The sequence below is a fragment of the Culex quinquefasciatus genome, chromosome 2 (genome assembly GCF_015732765.1).
Source record: "Culex quinquefasciatus strain JHB chromosome 2, VPISU_Cqui_1.0_pri_paternal, whole genome shotgun sequence".
Lineage (NCBI taxonomy): Eukaryota > Metazoa > Arthropoda > Insecta > Diptera > Culicidae > Culex > Culex quinquefasciatus.
Window position 1 is genome coordinate 160,367,244 of NC_051862.1, and position 21,094 is coordinate 160,388,337.

At 38.6% G+C, this 21,094-nt stretch overlaps 3 protein-coding genes across 14 annotated transcripts in view; 1 reads left to right on the forward strand and 2 right to left on the reverse strand.

Moving 5' to 3' along the window:
* The window catches only part of LOC6042865 (ankyrin-3), a 171,190-nt gene extending 166,666 nt beyond the window's left edge, over positions 1-4,524 (reverse strand). For 7 of the 10 annotated variants that reach the window (XM_038254886.1, XM_038254885.1, XM_038254884.1 and 4 more), the window contains exon 1: positions 3,136-4,524. In XM_038254886.1, the coding sequence (XP_038110814.1) occupies positions 3,136-3,309 (174 nt within the window). In that variant the 5' untranslated portion in view covers positions 3,310-4,524. The remainder of the gene's footprint in view (positions 1-3,135) is intronic. The other 3 variants (XM_038254880.1, XM_038254883.1, XM_038254881.1) reach the window with 3 other exon arrangements.
* Positions 4,525-10,076: 5,552 nt separating this feature from the next.
* On the forward strand, positions 10,077-12,139 carry LOC6052522 (zinc transporter ZIP9-A). Its single transcript, XM_001868745.2, has 2 exons — positions 10,077-10,577; positions 10,636-12,139. Exons 1-2 carry the CDS (start codon positions 10,482-10,484, stop codon positions 11,440-11,442), a joined length of 903 nt encoding a protein of 300 aa, XP_001868780.1. The 5' UTR covers positions 10,077-10,481; the 3' UTR covers positions 11,443-12,139.
* A 4,873-nt stretch (positions 12,140-17,012) lies between these two features.
* Positions 17,013-21,094, reverse strand: part of LOC6052519 (epidermal growth factor receptor substrate 15-like 1) — a 37,628-nt gene continuing 33,546 nt past the window's right edge. For all 3 annotated transcript variants that reach the window (XM_038252788.1, XM_038252787.1, XM_038252786.1), the window contains 2 exons: positions 18,832-19,141; positions 17,013-18,748 (listed from right to left, as the gene is read on the reverse strand). In XM_038252788.1, coding sequence (XP_038108716.1) covers positions 18,138-18,748; positions 18,832-19,141 — 921 coding nt within the window. In that variant the 3' untranslated portion in view covers positions 17,013-18,137. The remainder of the gene's footprint in view (positions 18,749-18,831; positions 19,142-21,094) is intronic.

Genomic DNA, 21,094 nt, shown 5'->3' on the forward strand with positions numbered 1-21,094 from the left:
TATCGCCGTTTGAAACTAAGAGGTTTGGTCAAAAATCGCCAAAAAGTCGATTTTTTGGGGAGGTACAAAAATGGAGGGGGTGGTCCGATTTGGATGAAATTCGGGATTCTTGCATGTTTTGATAGTATCAACAGCTCTGCCAAATTTGAGCAGGATCAGAGAGGGTAATTTTCAAATTTGCATTTTTTCGTGCACAGTTGAGATGGAATGACCCATTGGCAATATGTATTTAGCTGAAATTAAATAAACTTTTCAGCAGTTTTCAATTATTGATCATTCGCTTATTTCTGAGACCTAACGGATAAAGTTTTTGCTACACAAATATAAAAATGACATAATTTTCAAAAAATATTTGCAACGGCCTAACAAATATTTAGAAATCAAAAGGAAGCAACATATTAAACAATTTCTAAGTGCAATCAACTAAAACATTTGAAAATATATTTTTTGCGTTGATAATTATTATGACCATGTTTGGGCTTTCTAAAAACATGTTGAAAACTTTAATGCACATTAATTTTGTTCAATTGTCAAAGCGAAGTTAGTTTTCAGCACTCAAATGAGTGCTGGAATGAACTTTTTTGCAATTTCGTCGTGAAACTACTTACTTTTCCTGTCATTCTTGAACGACGAAATAGCCTACTTTTCTGTACCAAAAATAATAGAATCGAATAGCAACACTTTTCAAAATAAATGCTGAAAAGTTCTACTTTTCAGCATTCAAATGGGTGCTGAAAAGTTGAACTTTTCAGCACTTGTTTCGAAAAGTAACACTTTTCAACATTTTTTTTATTTAAACGATTTATTGATAAAATACATGAAAATTTGACATAAAATTTCACTCAGTGTGTGTTTTTTGGAATTGCAAAACATGTTGTATGGAACTCGTTGCAAAACTTGATTTTTTCAGCACTCTTCGTTTTTATCCAACTCGGTGAACCTCGTTGGATAAATGTACGACTCGTGCTGAAAAAATCCTCTTTTTGCAACTTGTTGCATAAACAACTATATCAGCACTGTTATTTTTCGTAAAGATAAGAAAGCCATTTAGTCACCATAAAATGACAGGAAAAGTGGGTAATTTCAGGTTCCATCCCATTTCCCAGGATTTCAATTTCCATGATACAGTTCCTCAAACTGACCCATTCTGAAGAATGAACAACTCCCAGACATTTGTTTTGTTTTTTTTTACCAAAACAAGAGTAATTTTTCGTATTAAAACTATTAAATTCATAGAGTTTGACGTTTTTGTTCAATATGATTTGAAGATGATGATTGGCAGATTTGATACTTTAAAGATTTGAAGATTGAAATGACGATAGACGAAACGGCAAACAAAATCGAAAACCCCTGTTTTTTTTTAATTTTAATTTTCAGTATGGAGACTTTTAAGTAAAATTTTCTGGATAATTGCGATCGGTTTTTGAAAACGTTGACAATTAGACTAAAACTAAAACAGTTTGAATAAATGATTTTGATATTTTATAGGAGAGGCACCCTTGCATTTTTCGTGAGGTTTTTTGCAACATCTTGAGTTATTTTCACAAAAAAAAATCTGAACAAAAAAAGTAGCGCACACCTTTGACTTTTAAACTTTAAACAAAAAATTACATAAATATGGCATGTTTTTTTCAGTTTATTTTTTCGTGTCAAATTTTCTGCAAGTTTTTCTTTGACCACATTTTGATGCGCTGCAACAATTTGGAAAAACAGCCATATTTAAATAACGAAATACAAAAATATATATAAAAAAATGTCATTAATTTCAGTAAACCGGTTCCGTGGCTTAATGGTTACGGCTTCTGCCTCACAAGCAGAAGGTTCAGGGATCAAATCCCGGTCGGTACCTTTGAAATTTGGAATCAGGAATTTGAACTTTGAATATGAACAAAAACGAAAATGATTCCAGGTACGATTCGAACTCACACCTTAGGATTGGTGGTCTGGGACGCTAAGCAGTCGGCCATCAGAAGGTTTACACTCTAGCAGTGAATTGATCCGTAATGTTGAAACATGTTATCTTCTCATCCTCAAATCATTCTCAAATACGCGCTGATCCCTGATTTGCCTGAGGGGATTGGAAGTCTAAATATAGATCGAGTTTCCTTCAGATGCTTGCTTCTATGTTTAGGCGGGGCCGAACAATGCCCAGCGACCTCAGAATTGGACCGCAAGGAGCTCTGTCATTCTGAAATGGGTCGTTGGAAGCAGCGCGAGGGCTATCACCACCTAATACCCGGGACTGAGATAAGCTGTATCAGTATTCGGCATATACAAAGTCTGATACAAATTATACTTTCCCAAAATTTCGCTACCGGTTAGCGGGTATTGGATTGGACACACACACACACACACAAAAAGTGTCATTAATTTCAGGTTGGTTGCAATTGATTCCATATTTAAAAAAGAATTGCTCTTTACTTGTGCCAAAAATTTGAATAAATTCAATCTAATAAACATTTTCTTCAGAAAGGTAACACATTTTCCTACATGATTTTGTATTCTAATTCGATTCTAATAGGAAAGTATACATTAGTTCGAAGATAAAGGAAAAATAGTTAGCTGGCTCAGTTGAAGGTAATCAATTTCAGTTTAATCCAGAGAAAGGTTTCATTTGAAAAACCCACTTCTCTAAGTTAATTGCATAACAAAAAAGCTATAAACAAGGTTCAGCCGAAATTCTCTGCTCATTCGGAGACTGACTGAATGCATGAATGATAAATCGTTACACCCTCTTCCACGCCAAAACCCGCCAAAGCCCAAAATTAGCACAATTCTCAGCTAAGCTCAGTTCCACATACTCCAAACAAGCTTAACCTTGACTTGAGCAACCAACAACATTCGAGACCGGGCACACAAAACAAACCGGCGACGACCCGGTCTCTCAGATCGTCAGGTCAGAATGGGGTTTGCCAAGAACCAGCGCAAAACCAGTCCGGCAAGTTCTCACACACATGTGCAGTGTGAACGCTGGTTGTGTCAGAATCAGAACAAACACATTCTCGACACTCCAGAAGTGTGATCAATTGTTATGCAAGATTTTATGCAAATTTTTCAGAAATGTTTTGCTAGAACAATTAACTGCTTTGTTCATTGAAATTTTGAGTTAACAGTAACTAGGCTGACGTTTCTCACCTGTTTGTTATTGTTGCGCCCGGACTTGTCCGTCCCGCCGTTGGCGACCAGGCCTGCTGCGTTCAGCTTCTCGCTCGACGAGGACGGCTGAATGGTGGCCGTCTGTGGTTGCTTTTCCTTGTCAGCGGCCGCCGCCGTCACCACCGACCCGTTCTGGGTTTCTTCCAGGGCCATCTTCGATCTCTTCTCTTGTGTCTGGGCTTTAGCTAGCCTTCACCAACTTGGAACTAGTTGACGTAATTGGTTCTGGTGATTCTTGGTTTAAGGTGTGTCACTTTCACACTCCACAGCTTGACCTTCTAGCTCTTGCTGGCACTGGCGAATATTGATTTTTCTCAAACAATCATTCTTATGTGATTCACTCTCTTGCTCACACCCAACCCGAACTCACTCTGAACAGCCGGAGCAAGCTTTCAAAATTCTTGCCCCCCGCAAAAAAGCGAAACACTCAGACAGGAAGTACCCGTTTTTGGAGAACCGAAAATCGAACTTTTGGATTTCTTGCTTGCCGAGTGCTTCACCCTCTTCTTCTTGCGCTCTGGGTTGCTGTTTAGATGCCGTTGTTTACTCCCCAAACATACACACACACACTCCCACTCCCACACTGGCCTGCTCTGATGTGCTTGTTGTGGCCACTTCCGTTCCGCTTCCGTAGCCGCCCCGCTTCTTGGCCTGCTCGGACCTCTTCTTCGCACTAAATTTTTCCTTTTCCTTCGCCGCTTGCTTTTCTGCCAGAGCTAAATTTTCACTCAACACACAATTTTTTTTTTACTTCTACTCTTCTCTTTCTACATAAAATACTTTTAATAACTATTCTCTTCTTTCCCCGGTGCCGCCGCTAGAGGCTGGCAATTTAGTATTAGGAAAGAATTTTTCAAATTACACTCGCGCTAGGTTGAGGCGCGACGCGTATGATCTCCTAAGGTTTAAACTTTTTTTTCTTGCACAATTTCTGCTCCCTGGTCCGTCCGTCTACTCTGGATCTCCGTAGTTGACGTCTGCTGCAGCTCTTCTCGACCCAAACCCGGCCGGACTCGACGATGCTCCGTACGCCTCAAGCTTTCGCGTTCTTCCTCGTTATTGCGTGTTACGCACCGCCGAAAATAACTGCAAAATAACACTATTATTCAATGAAAACTGCTCACAAAAAGGGGGTCTTCCCCCGGGGTCTCTCTTCCAGGGTTTGCTACTGACCACCCCCGCACACACACTCACACCAGACACACATACACTTTCTACTCCGACTCTGCTGTTGTTGCTTTAGTTGCTGGGATCAAGGTGGAACACAGCAGCAGGCTTTGTGGGCTTCAAACTGGAATCGACGCGCGAGTACGCACTACCGCTACAGAAGCGACCGACGCTGGCAAACTCTTTCCGAAGACTGACGACGGACACGACGTCGAAGTTTGTGGCGCATCGAGTCGAGCGAGGTGGACCAGGGATGCCAGATGGGCTGGATTGTTTGGCGGTGTTGTTCGTCGATTTTATTTTTGTTGAGACCGCAAGGTATTGTGCGTTGCTCAGTACAAATAGAATCAAAAAGTTATTTTCGAATTATATTGTTCGCTCTACTTTCTACAGCATGGGCTTGGTGTTATTTATTGCGAGACTTCTTCTCGAAACTAGGTTTTTCAAAAAGGTTTTCCAAAACTCTCTTACACCTATGCACCCATCTACCCCGCAATTCGAACAGAGAACCTTTGGATTGTGAGTCTAGCTGCCACCCAGCGACTCTACCGAAGCAGGTTCATATTTTTATACAGGGAACTACTCCTAGGACGGAAGGCGTGCGTTGTCAGACAAATCTCGTTTCGATAAAAGCCAAGGAGCGGACTGGGATTGAACCCAGGCTATCTGGGCAGTCACGTTTACCACTAAACCACCGGACTCGGCAAAAAGTTATTTAGAATTTTATTTTAGCACAGAAACAAAATAGCAGTGGAATAAGTAATTGAGTGAATAAGTTTTAAACTTTTTTGGCCTGATGGGTCATATGAGCAATTCTCTCAGATTTCGGTCATGCGATCACTAAAACTTGATTTGCCAAAAAAAATATTTTTATTTTTTTTAATTTTTGATATGTTTTAGGGGACATAAAATGCCAACTTTTCAGAAATTTCCAGAATGGGCAAAAAAGCTTTGACCGAGTTAATTTAGTGCACATATGTTTGCCCACATTTGAAAAAAATATTTTTGAAAAGCTGAGAAAATTTTCTATATTTTGCTTTTTTGAACTTTGTTGATACAACCCTTAGTTGCAGAGATATTGCCATGCAAAGGTTTAAAAATAGGAAAATTGATGTTTTCTAAGTCTCACCCAAACAACCTACCATTTTCTAACGTCGATATCTCAGCAGCTAATGGTCCGATTCACAATGTTAAAATATGAAACATTCGTGAAATTTTCCAATCGTTTCGAAAACAATATTTTTAATTTTTTTTACATCAAGACTAACATTTGAAAAGGGTTAAACATTCAATATTACGCTTGTATTATCTTACTCATGATTTGAACTTAAAAAAAAAAAACTCACATTATACACGCAAATCGAAGAGGGGTTGGGTTAACTTTTTCCTGGTTTTGTGTGAGTTGGCAGAGAATGACCCTTATATTATTATTAAGACCGTTTCAAATGTTTTCCAAAGTTAGGAGATCCACCCAGAAGCTGAAGTCTGACCCACTAAATTTTGAAAAGCTGAAGCTGGAGCCGCTTCAAAAAATACCGTACTCCGCAGCCCTGTTTTTTTAAATAAAAAAGTGTAGAAACCATGACTTGTGTTTTTTATAGAATTTTTTGTAGTAAATTTCGAAATAAGTACTGAAAAGTCGAACTTTTCAGCACTCAAATGAATGCTGAAAGTTACTTTTCAGTACTATTATTTTGGAGATGAAAAGTAGGTCGTTTACTTTTTCGAGAATGACAGAAAAAAAGTATGTAGCTTCACATCGTACAGAGAAACCTTTTTTTACGCGGTGCGTTACGTTTTTCTAATTTGTCGATTTTTCTGGAACGACGGAATATTTTTGCAACATTTTTTAAAAGCAATTTGGAGGTTTTGTTCAGAACTACAAAACGCCTTTTAAAGCTTGCAAAAATATTGCATGGTTCAAAAAAAATCGACGAAATAAAAGGCGTAAAAAACAATTAATTCAAAGTTTTCAAAATGGTAAAAATCAAGATGAAACAATAAAACAGTACATTCGCAATTCGCAATTTTCAGTGTAAGAACGGGCCTTGACCGATCTTATGCGAACATGCATTGCCCTTACACCTACATCTCACCCTTGCTCTGAGTCAGTACGAGCAGCACGCTAGAACACGCTTTGAGTGTTCGTGCCAGGCATGCACACCTTCTTTTCCGGTTACGCATTTTAACTCGGCCGGAGGTGGTTGTTATTTTACTGTGTATTGTTTTCTGCTGAAATCTTTCCTAGTGTTGAGTCGTGTTTATATGTTGCTATTTATTTTGTCGCGGTGTTTTGTTACAATTTTTGGTCCTAAGCATTTTATAAAAGTTTTTCAAAAGTATAATAGTAATATTTGTGTTAATTATTTGATCATTCCAAAAATTGAGTAAGAACTCGAACCTCATTTGTTTGAAGAAAAGGGTGAAGATTGAAAACAATGGACAGTAGAAAAATATACTATTTGAAGAATAAAAAGTAAAAGAAAGATAGTAATTTATGAAGTAGATAAAGAAACTAACAAAAGTTAATAAATAGAGGTAACAAACAAGCTTAGATTGTATTAAGTGAAATTTATAGGGCAGATGAAAAATTATTCAAATAGATAAATAAAGATAAACAAAATTCGCTGCCAAATAAAGGAAAAACAGACAGTTTGTTACAGTAGCATCAATTAGTAAATAGAGTGGAAAAGCGTTGAGAAACAAGAGAATCAAGAAAGTTAAATCGAAAACAAATGGACGATCATAAACAAAAGGCGTGTTAGAGAATCAGTGAAACAAAATAAACAGAATATAGATGGTAGATAAAAACGTAAAAAAGAGAAACCCCGTTCTGCGATGTTCAGGTACATCCACAGCATACAACATACTGCGAATCAAAACAATACCGTCTACAATCACAAACTACTTCCCTGTCCCACATTGGCGCGCCCCTTTCTTTTAGCCGTCTCGACTTTGACCCGCGGTGGTCAAAGGTTTACGATCCGTTTCCACAGGCCACCAGTTAGGTCATCATGAAAACCAAGCCAACGTGGAGGTAAGAAAATAGGACACTTTCAAGGAACCAGAGCTTTACCACAGACTGTGGCTATACTGTCTTGATCAAGAATGATCTAACAGGACTACAGACGTAGTCAGTGACGCTCCTTCCAGGATGTTCCTCGCCTGAGTGTCAACTGAAGAGGTATCATCAGCATCATTGGCCTGCACAAAAAAACAGTACATTGAACAAAAAAAGATCCCAACAAATCTGGCATCATTCGAGATGAATAAAGAGAAAAGGACGGTGAGTGAACATTTGGCGAGAGCGTGTTACGTTTTATCAATGTAATGAATTTTTCGACCACGAATGGTGCGTTACGAACCGGGGGGTATTTTAGTCGTACTGTTTTTGACGCGATTCATAATCAACGTTAGTTAATGAATTTGATTATGATGACAACATCTGAGAGGGTTTTTCATTTATCAGATTGGCTTTGAAATTTAAAAATCTCGTATGAACTTTTATCAGATCACATCAGATTCCTAACTAATCTAATCTAATCTAATCTAATCAGACCCTAGCGCAGCCAATCTTTCGAAGGGATCCTGGAGAGTGCCTTAGGTTAGATGACGCCTAGCACTCTTCTTGTCATTTATTAACATTTGTAGTGCGCCATTGCATCGGAATGCATTGAAACATCACAAGCGTTAAATTGGCCAGGCCTACTGCGTAAAGCCGTATCGCAGAGATGACTCGTAATTGGGTTGAGTTTGAGCACTGAGTGTTCGAACAACAACACAATTCTGAATCGACAGGGGAGGAAGAAGCGTGGGGACACACCACCATACGCTCCGAGATTTTGGTTGTTTTCGTTGGGAGCACCATGCTAAGAAGGTTTGGTACTCCGGGACCCTCTGGGATGGGACATTGTATTTCCACGAATGCCCTGGACACTATTTGCCGTGGTTATAGCGCCACAACTCGCTCTCTGTAACAGTATTCCTATTTCCAGTAAAAGCTCACCAAGTCGTCATAGCCTAGTGGTTAGCATTTTTGCTTACCAATCCAAAGGACGGGGGATCGAACCCCGCCTCGAGCGACTTTGATTTTTCGTTCATCATTTCAAATTCATGTATTCTTAACTTTCTCGTTGGGAGCAGATGGGAATTGAACCCAGAACCATTCGCTTACAAAGCGAACACCGTAACCAGTCAGCCACGGCCGCTCCTACAGATCAGATTCCTAACTAATCTAATAAAAAACCTTGCGCAGCCAATTTTTTGCAGGATACTGGAGAATCTCTTAGGTTAGAAATTATCTGTTATTATTTGAACATTTCTAGATTTACTTTTTCAAAACAATCAATGCGCCACAGGTTCCTATGTACATAGAACGTTTTGAAAAAGTAAGCGAGATTTTTAGTGTACCATTGTAAATATTAAAATGCATTGAACTATCACAAACGTTTAAGTGATAGATGATTCGTTAAAGTGGGTTGAGTTCTGGAGTTATCTTTTTTTTTGTTTTTTGAAAAGGTCCAATAAACCAAATTTTCAGTTTTTGATTTTTGGGTGTTTTTGAAACCGCATTGAGAAAGGGGTATATAAAAACACAACAAAGCAAAAACTGCAAATTTGGTTCCTTGGACCTTTTAAAAAAACTCCAGAGTTTGAATACGGTTGATTTTGTCTTGATTTCCTTCCAACAAACGGTTTACCCTACACTCTCCATCCACCCAAAAATGATCCGCTACCCATCTGTCCAGCTGTCACCCTGGCGTTTCGTAACGGTTGTTCATTTCATTCATGTATTTTCCTCTCTCAACTCTCGCTCTCTCACTGTGTTGTGTTTACCTTCGTAAACAACAACCCCACAAGACGTACGTACGGTACACCCAGGGATCTGACAGGCATGCACTTTCCCGAAGTCACCGCCAGAGGCGCTGTCAATGTTGTTTACGTGGGGTTTTTGAAAAAGTTGTACGAAACAAATTAATAAATTTTTATCTTAAAATTTATATTTTTTTAGTTTTCATCATCTTTTGCTTATATATTTAAGTAAATGACAAGTATTACGTATAGATTTCCTCATTTATTATTTATAAGACCGATAAACAAAGTTGTACTAGAACAACACGTAACATTGAACTAAAAATTAAATATATTCAGTTCCTTGATACAAAATTAGCTTGGTAAGATTCTTCCTGACTGATGGTTTAAATTCAATTACATTTTTAGAATACTCAGTTAATTTAACATTTAAACATAATTCAACCACGAGTTTGATCAACATATTTTGATGATTATTTATTGTATCCTGTTCTAAAATGTGATTTGCTAGACCTTCAAACCAGGATCATTTCATTTAAAATTTTGGTTAGAATCGAATTTAACAAACGCTGATAATATTTTGGAACATTGAATTCAACATTTTTCCCTACTAAAATTTTGAATTCTTATTTTACCAGTTAGCTACAAGTTATTTGAATGTTAATTAAAGTTCAAATCTAGAGTTTTTTTTATTAGGTCCTATAAATATATGAAAGACAACAGTTTATTGGTCCTTTCCAAAAATAAACTCTGGAAATCTGAAATTAAATGTAAATCGCTTGAAAAAAAAACTTAGTGATTAAAAAAAAGTTTTTATTTTTGCAATTTATGTGCATACAACATTTTCAAAAACCTCGCTGCAAAAACTTGGTTCGATCTTGGTTCGATTTTGACTTCACTCGCTTTGTATGTGGATGACAGTCGTAACGTATCCGTGGGTACACCCTACCTACGAGCACCAAGTGTGTTGTTTTCATCCGCGAAATCGCTTCTACTGCGTCTGTCCACCGAAAATTGGCTCTTTCAAATGAACTCGCGCGCACACACACTCTTCAAGAGAATCGGAGAGTCGAGTCGTCGTGTGTTTTTAGTGTTGTCTCTGCGGTTTGGGGTGAAGAAAAACATTTGTTTTTGGACACGTCGCGGGATTGCTGCACTCTATCTTCATCACTGTTCTGAAAGGGCCTTGTAATCGCGGACGGTTTTCGCAACCGAGAGTGTGGTCACCTGTTTGCGGTGTTCCGGGGAACTTTGTGAAGGGCTTTGCATTTGTAGATGTGGCCGGGGTTGCGGTGGAAAGTTTGAGGGTAAATTTTGCAGACTAGGCTATAAAACTCGCAGTCAAAATGGACGAGACCTGGATGTTGCTGCTGCTGGTGATTGTAATGCTGGTCGGGTCCTACCTGGCCGGTAACATTCCGCTGGTCGTGACGCTTTCGGAGGTTTGTTGGAGTTGGCTTTTCGTTCGCGGGTTTGATTAAAAGGTTTGGTTACTTTCAGGAGAAACTCAAGAACGTGTCCATCTTCGGCGCTGGATTGCTGGTGGGAACCGCGCTGACCGTCATCATTCCCGAAGGTATTCGATCACTGTACGATGAGAGCAAGCTTGAAGCGGCCGCCGCCAAGGAGACCTCGGATGCCCCTGGCCACAAGCATTCCGACGATGAGCACTCGTCTGCGATCGGACTCTCGCTCGTTCTCGGCTTCGTGTTCATGATGCTGGTCGACCAAGTTTCATCCCGGCGAAAAGAGGGCTCCAACGAGCGCAACCTCACGGCCACGATCGGCCTGGTGGTGCACGCGGCCGCCGACGGAGTCGCTCTTGGTGCCGCAGCCACCACTAGCCACTCGGACGTCGAAATCATCGTATTTCTCGCCATCATGCTGCACAAAGCCCCCGCCGCCTTCGGCCTGGTCAGCTTCCTGCTGCACGAGGGCATCGAGCGCCAGCGGATACGGAAGCACTTGCTGATCTTCTCCCTGTCCGCGCCCCTTCTAACCCTGCTAACATACTTCGGCATTGGCAGCGAGCAGAAGGAAACTCTGGAATCGCTCAACGCCACCGGCATCGCGATGCTCTTCTCCGCCGGAACATTCCTGTACGTGGCCACGGTGCACGTACTCCCAGAGCTGACGCACAACACCGGAGGCGCTCACGGCGGCCATCGCGGCCACGACTACAGCCTCCTAGAGCAAGCCGGCGGCAAACCCCCGGTAGCCCCGAACGGTCTCAAAAACTCCGAACTCTGTCTGCTCATCCTGGGCGCCCTCGCGCCTCTCTTCCTCACCATCGGACACCACCATTGAGCGCGGTGCGGACCCATCCGGAATCATTGCCAAATTATCGTTTTTCAATCGTGCTAGACTAGAGAACAAAAGCACATCTGTGAAGAGAGACTAATTGAGGACACGTCGAGGCTCGAGGACGAACAGGTTAATTTTTAATGACCTGGCACTCGGCCTAAAAGTGTCGTGTCCCCGTTGTTCCGTAATTATATTCTTTTTTATTTTTTTTACACACAAAAAAAGTGCAAGCAATGCGAAAGACTCGTTTGTTATCGCTCGTTTTAACTTTAGTCGTATTAAATAATACATTCTAAACTCAATTTCTTCAACCTTGGTCAGCGAAACTTGTAGCGTCGTCGCGTCGCGACGCTCATCCACCTACCATAAAACAAAAGTAATTCTTGGCCAAACAGCACGAGGGCTCGAGAAAGCTTAGACGACGAAATAAGCTTTTCCTTCTTCGTCTGTACGGCGAAGAGCGGCTAGAGATGTGCGTATGAATGTAATGTTTTACGATGTAGGGCTTAACCAGCAACCTTGTGTTAGCAGCGCAAGGACAAGGCTAGTTTTATTGAACAAAAAAAAATGTAGCGGCGTTTGTTTCGGTTGTTGCTACTAACTGCAATTATACATATTATTAAAGAATAGTGTATACATGTACTGAGCGTGGAAAGAGCGCGTTTCTAGAATGGAAATACATTGAATTAAGAAGTAACAATTGTTTATTTACTTATTGGTTTTGCTGAATTGATGACAATTTCTTAGATATATTTTTCTATCATCATTGATTGGAACTCATGTATGAATTATTTGTTAAAAAAATTTCCGTTTCCGAGTGTAAAAAAAGTAAAAGTTTTCATTTTCCGAGTGATTTTATAACCTTTCCTCAGTAAGGTGAGGAAGGCAAAAAACATTACTTGGTTTTAACTTTCCGCAGCCGGCTGTCCAAGATTGAACCATTCATTAAAAATTAAACAGATAAACAATTATTATCTCAACTGAAGCATTCGATTGCTTGCCTTGAGAATAAAAGCTCATTACCTTTTACAAAAAAACATTCGCTTTTTGCTTTTTTTTTTACAAAATGCAAGCGCATCGTAAAGAAGCTGCCCTAGTAGCAACCTGTGCTTACTAACATTCCTGTCCCACCTTTATGCGATCTACAAACTGACATGGCGGGCGCCGTTGGTGGACAATGATGGTTACCTACTCGCAACTGATCTAGTTTTAGCAATCATGGTGTTTTATCTTTTCAGCGCATTCATACATGCTGGTGATCAGGGAAACATCACTAGATCGCAGATGCATATGATTTGTTGTATATTACGGTTCTGTTCATCAACGAAGGGGCATAATGGGTCTCTCATGCTCATGCTTAGGGTAGAGTAGTCATGAATGAGACACGGGGAACAATGATAAAATGGTTCTCACAAGTCGTAGTTTCAACCAATCAGGCTCATATTTGGGGGAAAGGTGTATCTACTGGATACACGTTTGCTATAATAGTGGCTTTGGTTATGGACGCTCCCTTGAAAAGTTATTCATAAATGTTTGATTCTGGGATGTAATAGTAAATTATGGACAAAAAAATACTTTTTCGCTCGTAGGCTGTCATTTAAGCTAAAACTAATATTTCTTCAAATTTCTTTCGATGTTCCATCGGGATTGAGTTGGGCTACAATGTCCTTTCATTAGGTTTGACCAAAATTTAGAATATACCCAGAATCCAGGGCTGTCTCATTGTTCCCCACTCATTTTAGCCCATGGGTAACAATGAGACACTTTGATTTTTCTTCATTAAACATTTCAAAATACACGTAAATCTTTCAAAACATGAATTGAAAGTGATTTTTGGCATATTTATAGAGTTTGAACTTCATTTAACCAAACCTACAAAGTTATTTGGTATAAATATATGGATTTTATAAAATTTAAATACTTTTTAGTCTAACTTTTGTTAATTAAAGTTTCATGTTGGCAAAATTTATCTTAATTGTTCAAGGCAAGTCTCCTATAATGGAACAATACAAAAACATGATGTTTTACTAGAAAAATCTTGATTTTCGTAGTGTGTCTCATTGTTCCCCAGCTGTCTCATTGTTCCTGCCAAGTGCGTCTACAATGAGACAGTTGAATAACTCTGGCTGTAGATGTCGGATCGATCTCATATTTTGGTCAATGTTAGAACACACTAATAGAAAGAAAATTCGCAATTCGCAATTCGCAATTTTCAGTGTAAGAACGGGCCTTGACCGATCTTATGCACTAGGTTCCCGACGAACACGCACTGCCCTTACACCTACATCTCACCCTTGCTCTGAGTCAGTACGAGCAGCACGCTAGAACACGCTTTGAGTGTTCGTGCCAGGCATGCACACCTTCTTTTCCGGTTACGCATTTTAACTCGGGCGGGGGTGGTACATTACGTAGGGTTTGATGTAAGTATAAGCGCCTAACCATCTATAGTGTGCCTATCAACTTTCATTAAAGCAAAGACTTTTTTATTTTTAGTTTGAATTTAAAAACTAGTTGTTATTTTACTGTATATTGTTTTCTCCTGAAATCTTCCCTATTGTTAAGTCGTGTTTATCTGTTGCTATTTCTTTTGTCGCGGTGTTTTGTTACAATTTTTGGTCCTAAGCATGTTTTGAAAGTTTACCAAAAATACAATAGTATTATTTGTATTAATCCTTTAACCATTCCATAAATTGAGTAAGGGCTCAAACCTCACTTGTTTGAAAAAAGGGTGAAGATTGAAAACAATTGACAGTAAAAGAGAATTTGTTTTATAAAAATCAAGTATCAATAGTAAGAGAATGATGAGCGTATTTTGAAGAATGAAAATGAGAAGCTAGATGTATTAGATGTAAAATTAGACAATAGTTAATAAACAGAGATACAAAACAAGCTTAGATTATAGTAATCATAATTTATAGGACAGATAAATAATTATTCAAATAAATAAATTCGCAATAAAATCAAAAAAGATTAGGCGAATGATAAATAGACTTGATATTACTAGTACATTAAGGAAAAGTATATTTTTAAGGAAAACAAACAAACCAAGTTTGTTTTAGCAGTATTAATTGATAGAAAAGAGTGGAAAAGCTTTGAGAGGTAAGAGAATCAAAAGTTAGTAAAATTAAAATCAAATGTTGGATATTAAATAGAAGAATAAGTGAAGAATTGGGAATCAGAAGAGCAAAATAAAAATAGGAGATAGGTGGTAGCTGAGAATGAAGAGAAGAGAAACCCCGTTGTGCGATGTTTCAGGTACATCCACAGCAGTTGACTCAACATACTGCGAATCAAAACAATACCGTCTACAATCACAAATTACTTCCCTTTCCCACATTGTCGCGCCCTTTTCTTTTAGCCGTCTCGACTCTGACCCGCGGTGGTCAAAGGTTTACGATCCGTTTCCACAGGCCACCAGCTAGGTCATCATGAAAACCAAGCCAACGTGGAGGTAAGAAAATAGGACACTCGCAAGGAACCAGAGCTATACTGTTCTGATCAAGATAATTCGGATGATCTAACAGAACTACGGATGTAGTTAATTACGCTCCTTCCAGGATGTTCCTTACGTGGACGTCAACCGAAGAGCACGCAACAAGGTCAGTGCCATTGCATGCTCTTAGGTATCAATCCTTGGCCTGCAAGAACACACTAATAGAAAGAAAATGCAACAAAAAGCTGATTAAAACACCCTAGTAACATTTTTAATCTTACAGGTTTTATCATGGTTTTGGAAACCCTCATACGGCCTAAATAGGCTTTTATGGCCTACTTAAAACCTAAAATGTTACTAGGGCATGCTGACGAAAAAATTAGAAAAATCGTTGAAAGTTGAAAACCAAAAGTGTCTCATTGATGACTACCCTACCCTATGTCATGTTCATAATCCAAGACGGAATATTTTTTTTTTTAATATGAATTATGATTATGACAAAGTTTAAAATCAGGACCCTTGATAATTTTTTAAAAAGCACATCTTTTTTATGTAGATTTATTTTATATGACATATTGCTCAACCTATTTTTTATTTGATTGTAAAAATAATGTTCGTTGTCACATTTCAATTAAAAAATATTTTCAGCGTCTTTCAATTTCTTTTATTTTGAAGTTAAATCTGAATTATATGCTCTTTAAAAAATAAAATAAAAAGCAATTACCGTCATCTGGAGCGAATCGGGACTACAGACTGAATAGGGACAGCAGCGTTTAGAGCACTTAAAAGTTTTAAATTTGGAAATGGATGTACACATTTTGTTGGTCTCAGTCTGTTCTATCTGAAACCCAAGACGAACGCTTCTAAAAGGCAGAATATTGAATATTTTTACCATTTTCTAAAACCAATATCTCAGCAACTAATCGTTCAATTTTCAATGTTAAAAAATTAAACATTTGTAAAATTTTGTGATCTTATCGAAAAAAAAATATTTCGGAAGTTTTGGAATCAAGTCTAACATTTAAAAAGCGCTTAATATTGAATACTTGGTCCTTTTAAAATGTTAGTATTGATTCCAAAACTTTCAAAATATTTTCGTAAAGATTTGAAAATCTCACAAATTATTTTTTTAACATTAAAAAATGAACTATTAGTCGCTTTTATATTGTCATTAGCAAATGGGTGCTGGTTGGGTGACCTTAAACACTAAAATTTTCCGGTTTGTTTTTCATTTAGGGCGCATGCATAAACCACGTGGCCTTTTTAGGAGGCGGGGAAGAGGTCTGGCAAAATTCCATTCTTCTTACAAAAAAAAACACGTAGGGGAAGGGGGGAGAGGTTGTTTGAAAATGTCAGATTTGAAAGTTTGGGTTATGCACGAAAAAAAGAAGAAGAAATTTTTTGAACTTTTCGCAAAAAAATTGAAAACGAAAAACTACAAAAATACTTTTAAAAAATTGGTGTTTAATTTCAAAACACAAATCATAAAGCCGTTGCAAATATTTTTTAAAGTTAACGTGTTTATGGCATATTTGGGCTCGTTTAAAAACATTTTTGTTAATTAGATGCAAAACAACTTGATTATTGTAAAATACACACATACACACTTACCGATTTCGGTAGTTTAAAAATCGGCAAAGTTTAGATCAGTAAACTTTGTTATATATCAAAATGAACAAAATTTTACCGAATTACCGAAAAAACACGGAATTGCAAAAACAAAATGTTTTCTTTACAATTTGTTTTTTTTTTCAATGAAATGTTAAAACCGAGGCTTCTTGGCTTATTTAACCTTTCGGAAGTCGCGTTTTTCGACCGCCCTTAAGCTAAGTACAAGATTGTCCGTCCGACGCAGTGGTGAACGCAGAACGCTGTGCCAGTTCGATTTTTCCATCAACTGTCAGTCGAACACTCTGCAGGGGTTGCTTTGTTCAATGGTCGATGGCTGGCAGACTATGATGACAGGCGCAAAATTTTGCGTTTGCGTTCAGGCCTGACGGACAATCTTGTTCTTACCTTTACGAACGGTGCACAAAGTACACTAGCGTGACTGTCGAAATGTTGATATAGAAGAATTGACAATTTTCTTAAAAATCGTTACTTAAGGATGAGTTCGGATGATTAAAAAGCAACAAGTTCGTATTTTTTTAAGGTACACATTACACGTTTATGATTACAGCATATCTTAGCAGCGACAGAGCGCCATTTTCCAAATATAATTTAGTGGTTCAATATCATCTGTTTGTTATATTATTATTATCTTGATTTTATTTTCCATTTCATTTTCTTGCTAGTATTTAGGTATGCAACAATGAACTGATCCTTTTTAATATATCGAACATTTACATCTTGCTAGCAATAGTTTACTATATTCTACAGTTTAGATATTTGTAAATCGATATGTACGAGCAATCGTAGCTGTTGCCCACAATTGCTTCTGTAATAAGATTTGTTTTTTAAGCGACACGCCAATCAAATGGTTACTTTTGGGAAATACTCTTCGGTAGCATTCACACATAATTAAAGCATTTCTTGTTGTTGCCAAACCTTCAGTTTAATTTCCATCTGTTATTTTCGAATATTTTCTCTTTTCTTTAACCTTCCCTCAGAAATAGGAATAAATAGCTTCTGGGATCACTGACTCGCTAGTTGGTAGGTAGAGTTATTCTACAGTTAATTTATATAATACGGTAGGAGTATATAACGATACGAAAGCTTCACCTCGAGGAGCAACAGAGCACCGCGCGTTGAAATCTCTATGGAGCACACAGCACACCTGCAGAACGAATAATATTTACACTCACAAAACTCAAATCGTACACCCGTTGAATGTGGACCCTCTTAACTCGAATAATTGGCGAATGTATAAAGCTAAACCGTTTAACGCGAAACAAATTTAAGAAAAAGTGATGGAATTGTAGGCGTCTCAGTCGATTGTTAGGAAAAGAAATTGGTTTAACAGTTGTTTCAGAAAACAAAAGACAAGTGATTGCTTTATTTAACGACAACGAAACTGCACAACGAAAGCTCGTTCTGTGCGCAATTTAACAAACAAAAAAGAAAGAAGCATCAATTCGACGATTCCCTTCCCGTTCTGGGGAGGAACAATTTCAAAACGTTAAGTATTAAAAGTGTTTTTTCTCTGGTCGGTCACCGATTCGGTAGGACCGGTTTTCAGTTCCGAGAAGAAACGAGTCATGAAACGTAACGAAACAAAAAAAAAAGTAATCAAACAGAAATCAACAACTGAGTCTCAATCCAACCTTCACTGGTCAATCTTGGACCGCTCGAGAATCGACTGCAGATCCGCCTCGAACTGGAGGTCATCCTTGGAGTAATCTTCGTTAAACTTAACCGCCAACGGCGGTTCCTGCTTTTTCTCGTGGCCTCGAAGCGCGCCCTGGCGCTTCAGCGAACCAACCGAGGACGAGCTCTTGCTGAGGTTGGTGTTGAACGCGCCAAAGTTGGCGAAATCGAACGAATCCGACGCTCCGTTACGGCTGCTGCTGCTGTTGTTGTTGTTGTTGTTGTTGGAAAAGTCCATCTTTCCGAACGCGTCGTCATCGCCAAACGGGCTGGCGTTTTTGGTCTCCGGGAATGCGGCGGCAGCGGTCGTTCCGAACGCTCGGAACAGCGTCTCCTGGTCGGTGTTGCTCTTCTTGCTAAAGTTATCGTTGAAAGCGTCGAACGGGTCGGCCGTGGCCGACGAGGTCGTCCTCTTAATACTACTGCTGGTGCTGGGCGTGAAGCGATCGGCGTCGGTGATATCAAGCGCGCCAAAGTTGTTGTTCAAAGCGTCGCCAAACAGGTCCTCCAGGCGATCCTTCGGTGTGACCGCCCGGTTGTTCAGTGAATTTGTATTAGCGGCGAATGGGTCTGAAAGCGAGGGAAAAAAAGACCCCAAATTCAACACCAACTTAAATACCTCAAAAAACCCCTCCCCGAAAACCCCCACAAACCTGACTTGTCGCCAACGTCCTCACCGTCGTCCGCGAACGGATCTTCGATGGCGAACGGGTCCTCGTACCGGTAGTCCTTGAAGGGATCTTCGACAAAGTCTACAGCGGGGGTGGCGGTACCGGTGACTACCACCGGCGCCGGCGAAGGGGCAGCTGGGGGCACTACTGCCAAAGTTGGGGCGGTTCCCAGCAGCACGGGCAGCGTCGGAGAGGCTCCCACCGGTGGGAATCGGAGCGAACTTACCGGCGAGGGCGATGGAATGATTGGGGAGGCGGTGGAGATGGTGGTGGTGGTGGCAGGTTTCAGGTTCTGAAGTTTCGGATTTTGCGGGATTTTTTTTATGGGGGATGAAAATTAAAAAAAAAAGGTTAAATAAAACTGTAAAGTAATAAAAATAATAATACGAATTTGGCACAAAACATAAAGGTGGGAACAATTAGGAAATAAAGAAGTAAGTATAGAAAAAATGATTAAGATAGAAAAACAAATCAAAGTAATTAAAATTAGCAAACAAGTAATACGAAGAACTTAAAACGAATTAAACTTAGACTTTTCACAATTTCAAAAACGCAGAAAACGAATTTCGCGTAGACACAGGTGGACAAAATTATCGGGACAGGTAATTATTTTTCAAAATTGAAATGCAAAATTTTTACCGATTTTGATGATTCCAGGAGGATTATTCTTGTTTTTGAATATGTTTGAATTAGTCCGTAGGCACCGGAGATGTTCCGGATTTTTCCGGGACCGTGTCAAAATGCTACTTTTTTCAGTGCGTGCCATTTGAGGTGAGATGAGATTTTCACTTACTCCATATTTTTCCTTGAAAATACAGTCGAATGCAACCTGGAACATCAACATCTTAATACCTCTGTGCAAGAGAGCACAGATGCATCGATCTGTTGAAAATCCGTTGAGATACAGCCATTTCCGTAAAAAAAAAAGCCCGGAACAGATTCTTCATATGGTAAATTCTCGATTTTAATCGGAACTGAATATGAACCATAATCGGAAACTTGGTAGAATCGTTTTGATACGGCGGTAGACTCCAAGATCTGTATTCCAGAACACTTTCTAGGACCCAGAACATCCCAAAAGTGATCCACATAGCTCAAAGTGTTGCCAAAAGGTTCCAGGAACATCACTAAATATGAACCATAAACGGAAACTTGGTAGAATCATGTTGTTACGGCGGTAGACTCCAAGATTTGAATTCCAGGACACTTTGGAGGACCCAGTACATCCCAAAAGTGATCCACTTTTAAAATGCTTTTTACAGGCGTACAGTTGCTTTCCAATATTTCGTTTTGAAAATATCGAGGTATTGACGGATTTTTTTTTTCCCCAGAAAAACATTTTTTTTTTGTTTGACTGTACATTGGTATTTCATGAAAATTTAAAATGTTTTCGAAAGAGTTCAAACATGCTAAATATGATTATAAACGCGGGAAAATGCATTTTAACTGGTTTTCAGTTGGTTAAACTTTAATTTCATTAACATTTTGAGGTTTTTCGAAAAAAAAAAAATTTTGCCCCCTGATTTTTCAGGCCAACTTTGAAGGGAGGGGCGACATTAACTTTGAAAAATATTTGCAACGGCCTTACGACACTTTAAAAAGTATCTGTTACTGTAGAGTTTAGCATGTTGCAACACTGGTACCAGATATATACACTTTTAAGAAAAAAAGATTAATTTTTGGAATATACAAAAAAATCAAAAGATATGGCGACATGAAGATTTTTAATTGCAACCGAAAGAGAATCATCACATTTTTTGATAAGGTGTACCGTTTTCACGTTGTAGGCATTTAAATGTGAAATTTTTCGGCAAATGTTCGGTTTTTTGAAATTTACAAACAAAAAACTTAATGTAGGAAAAGCACTCTTGCAAACATATTATCGAAAAACTCTGAAAATTTCCTACACATTTCTTTTTTTAACTTTCTTGAGATAAAGCCTCATTAATTAAAATTTTGTTAAAAAAAAGTCTTTCTCAGTTTAGTTAGCCCTAATTTTTTAACTCGCAGTGTCCGGAGACTGTATTATATATTATAAAAATAATAATATTCTGCAAAATGTATGCTCTTTCCATTTGAAAAAAATAAAACTTTAAGAGGCTGTTTTTTAGCAATCAGCAGCCCGATCAATAAAGACATAAAAGGAAATGGTAAAACATGCATTTTTTCTAGATTTTACTTTTTATTTTTAAATATTTTGGAAACAAAACTTTAAATGATAAAAAGTCAAACTTTATTTTCCCCT

Excerpts from the sequence above, each read along its gene's own strand:
- LOC6052522 (XM_001868745.2), top strand. The coding sequence starts at position 10,482 with ATGGACGAGACCTGGATGTTGCTGCTGCTGGTGATTGTAATGCTGGTC. Across the intron at positions 10,578-10,635 it reads TGGTCGTGACGCTTTCGGAG|GAGAAACTCAAGAACGTGTC; the intron begins GTTTGTTGGAGT and ends GGTTACTTTCAG.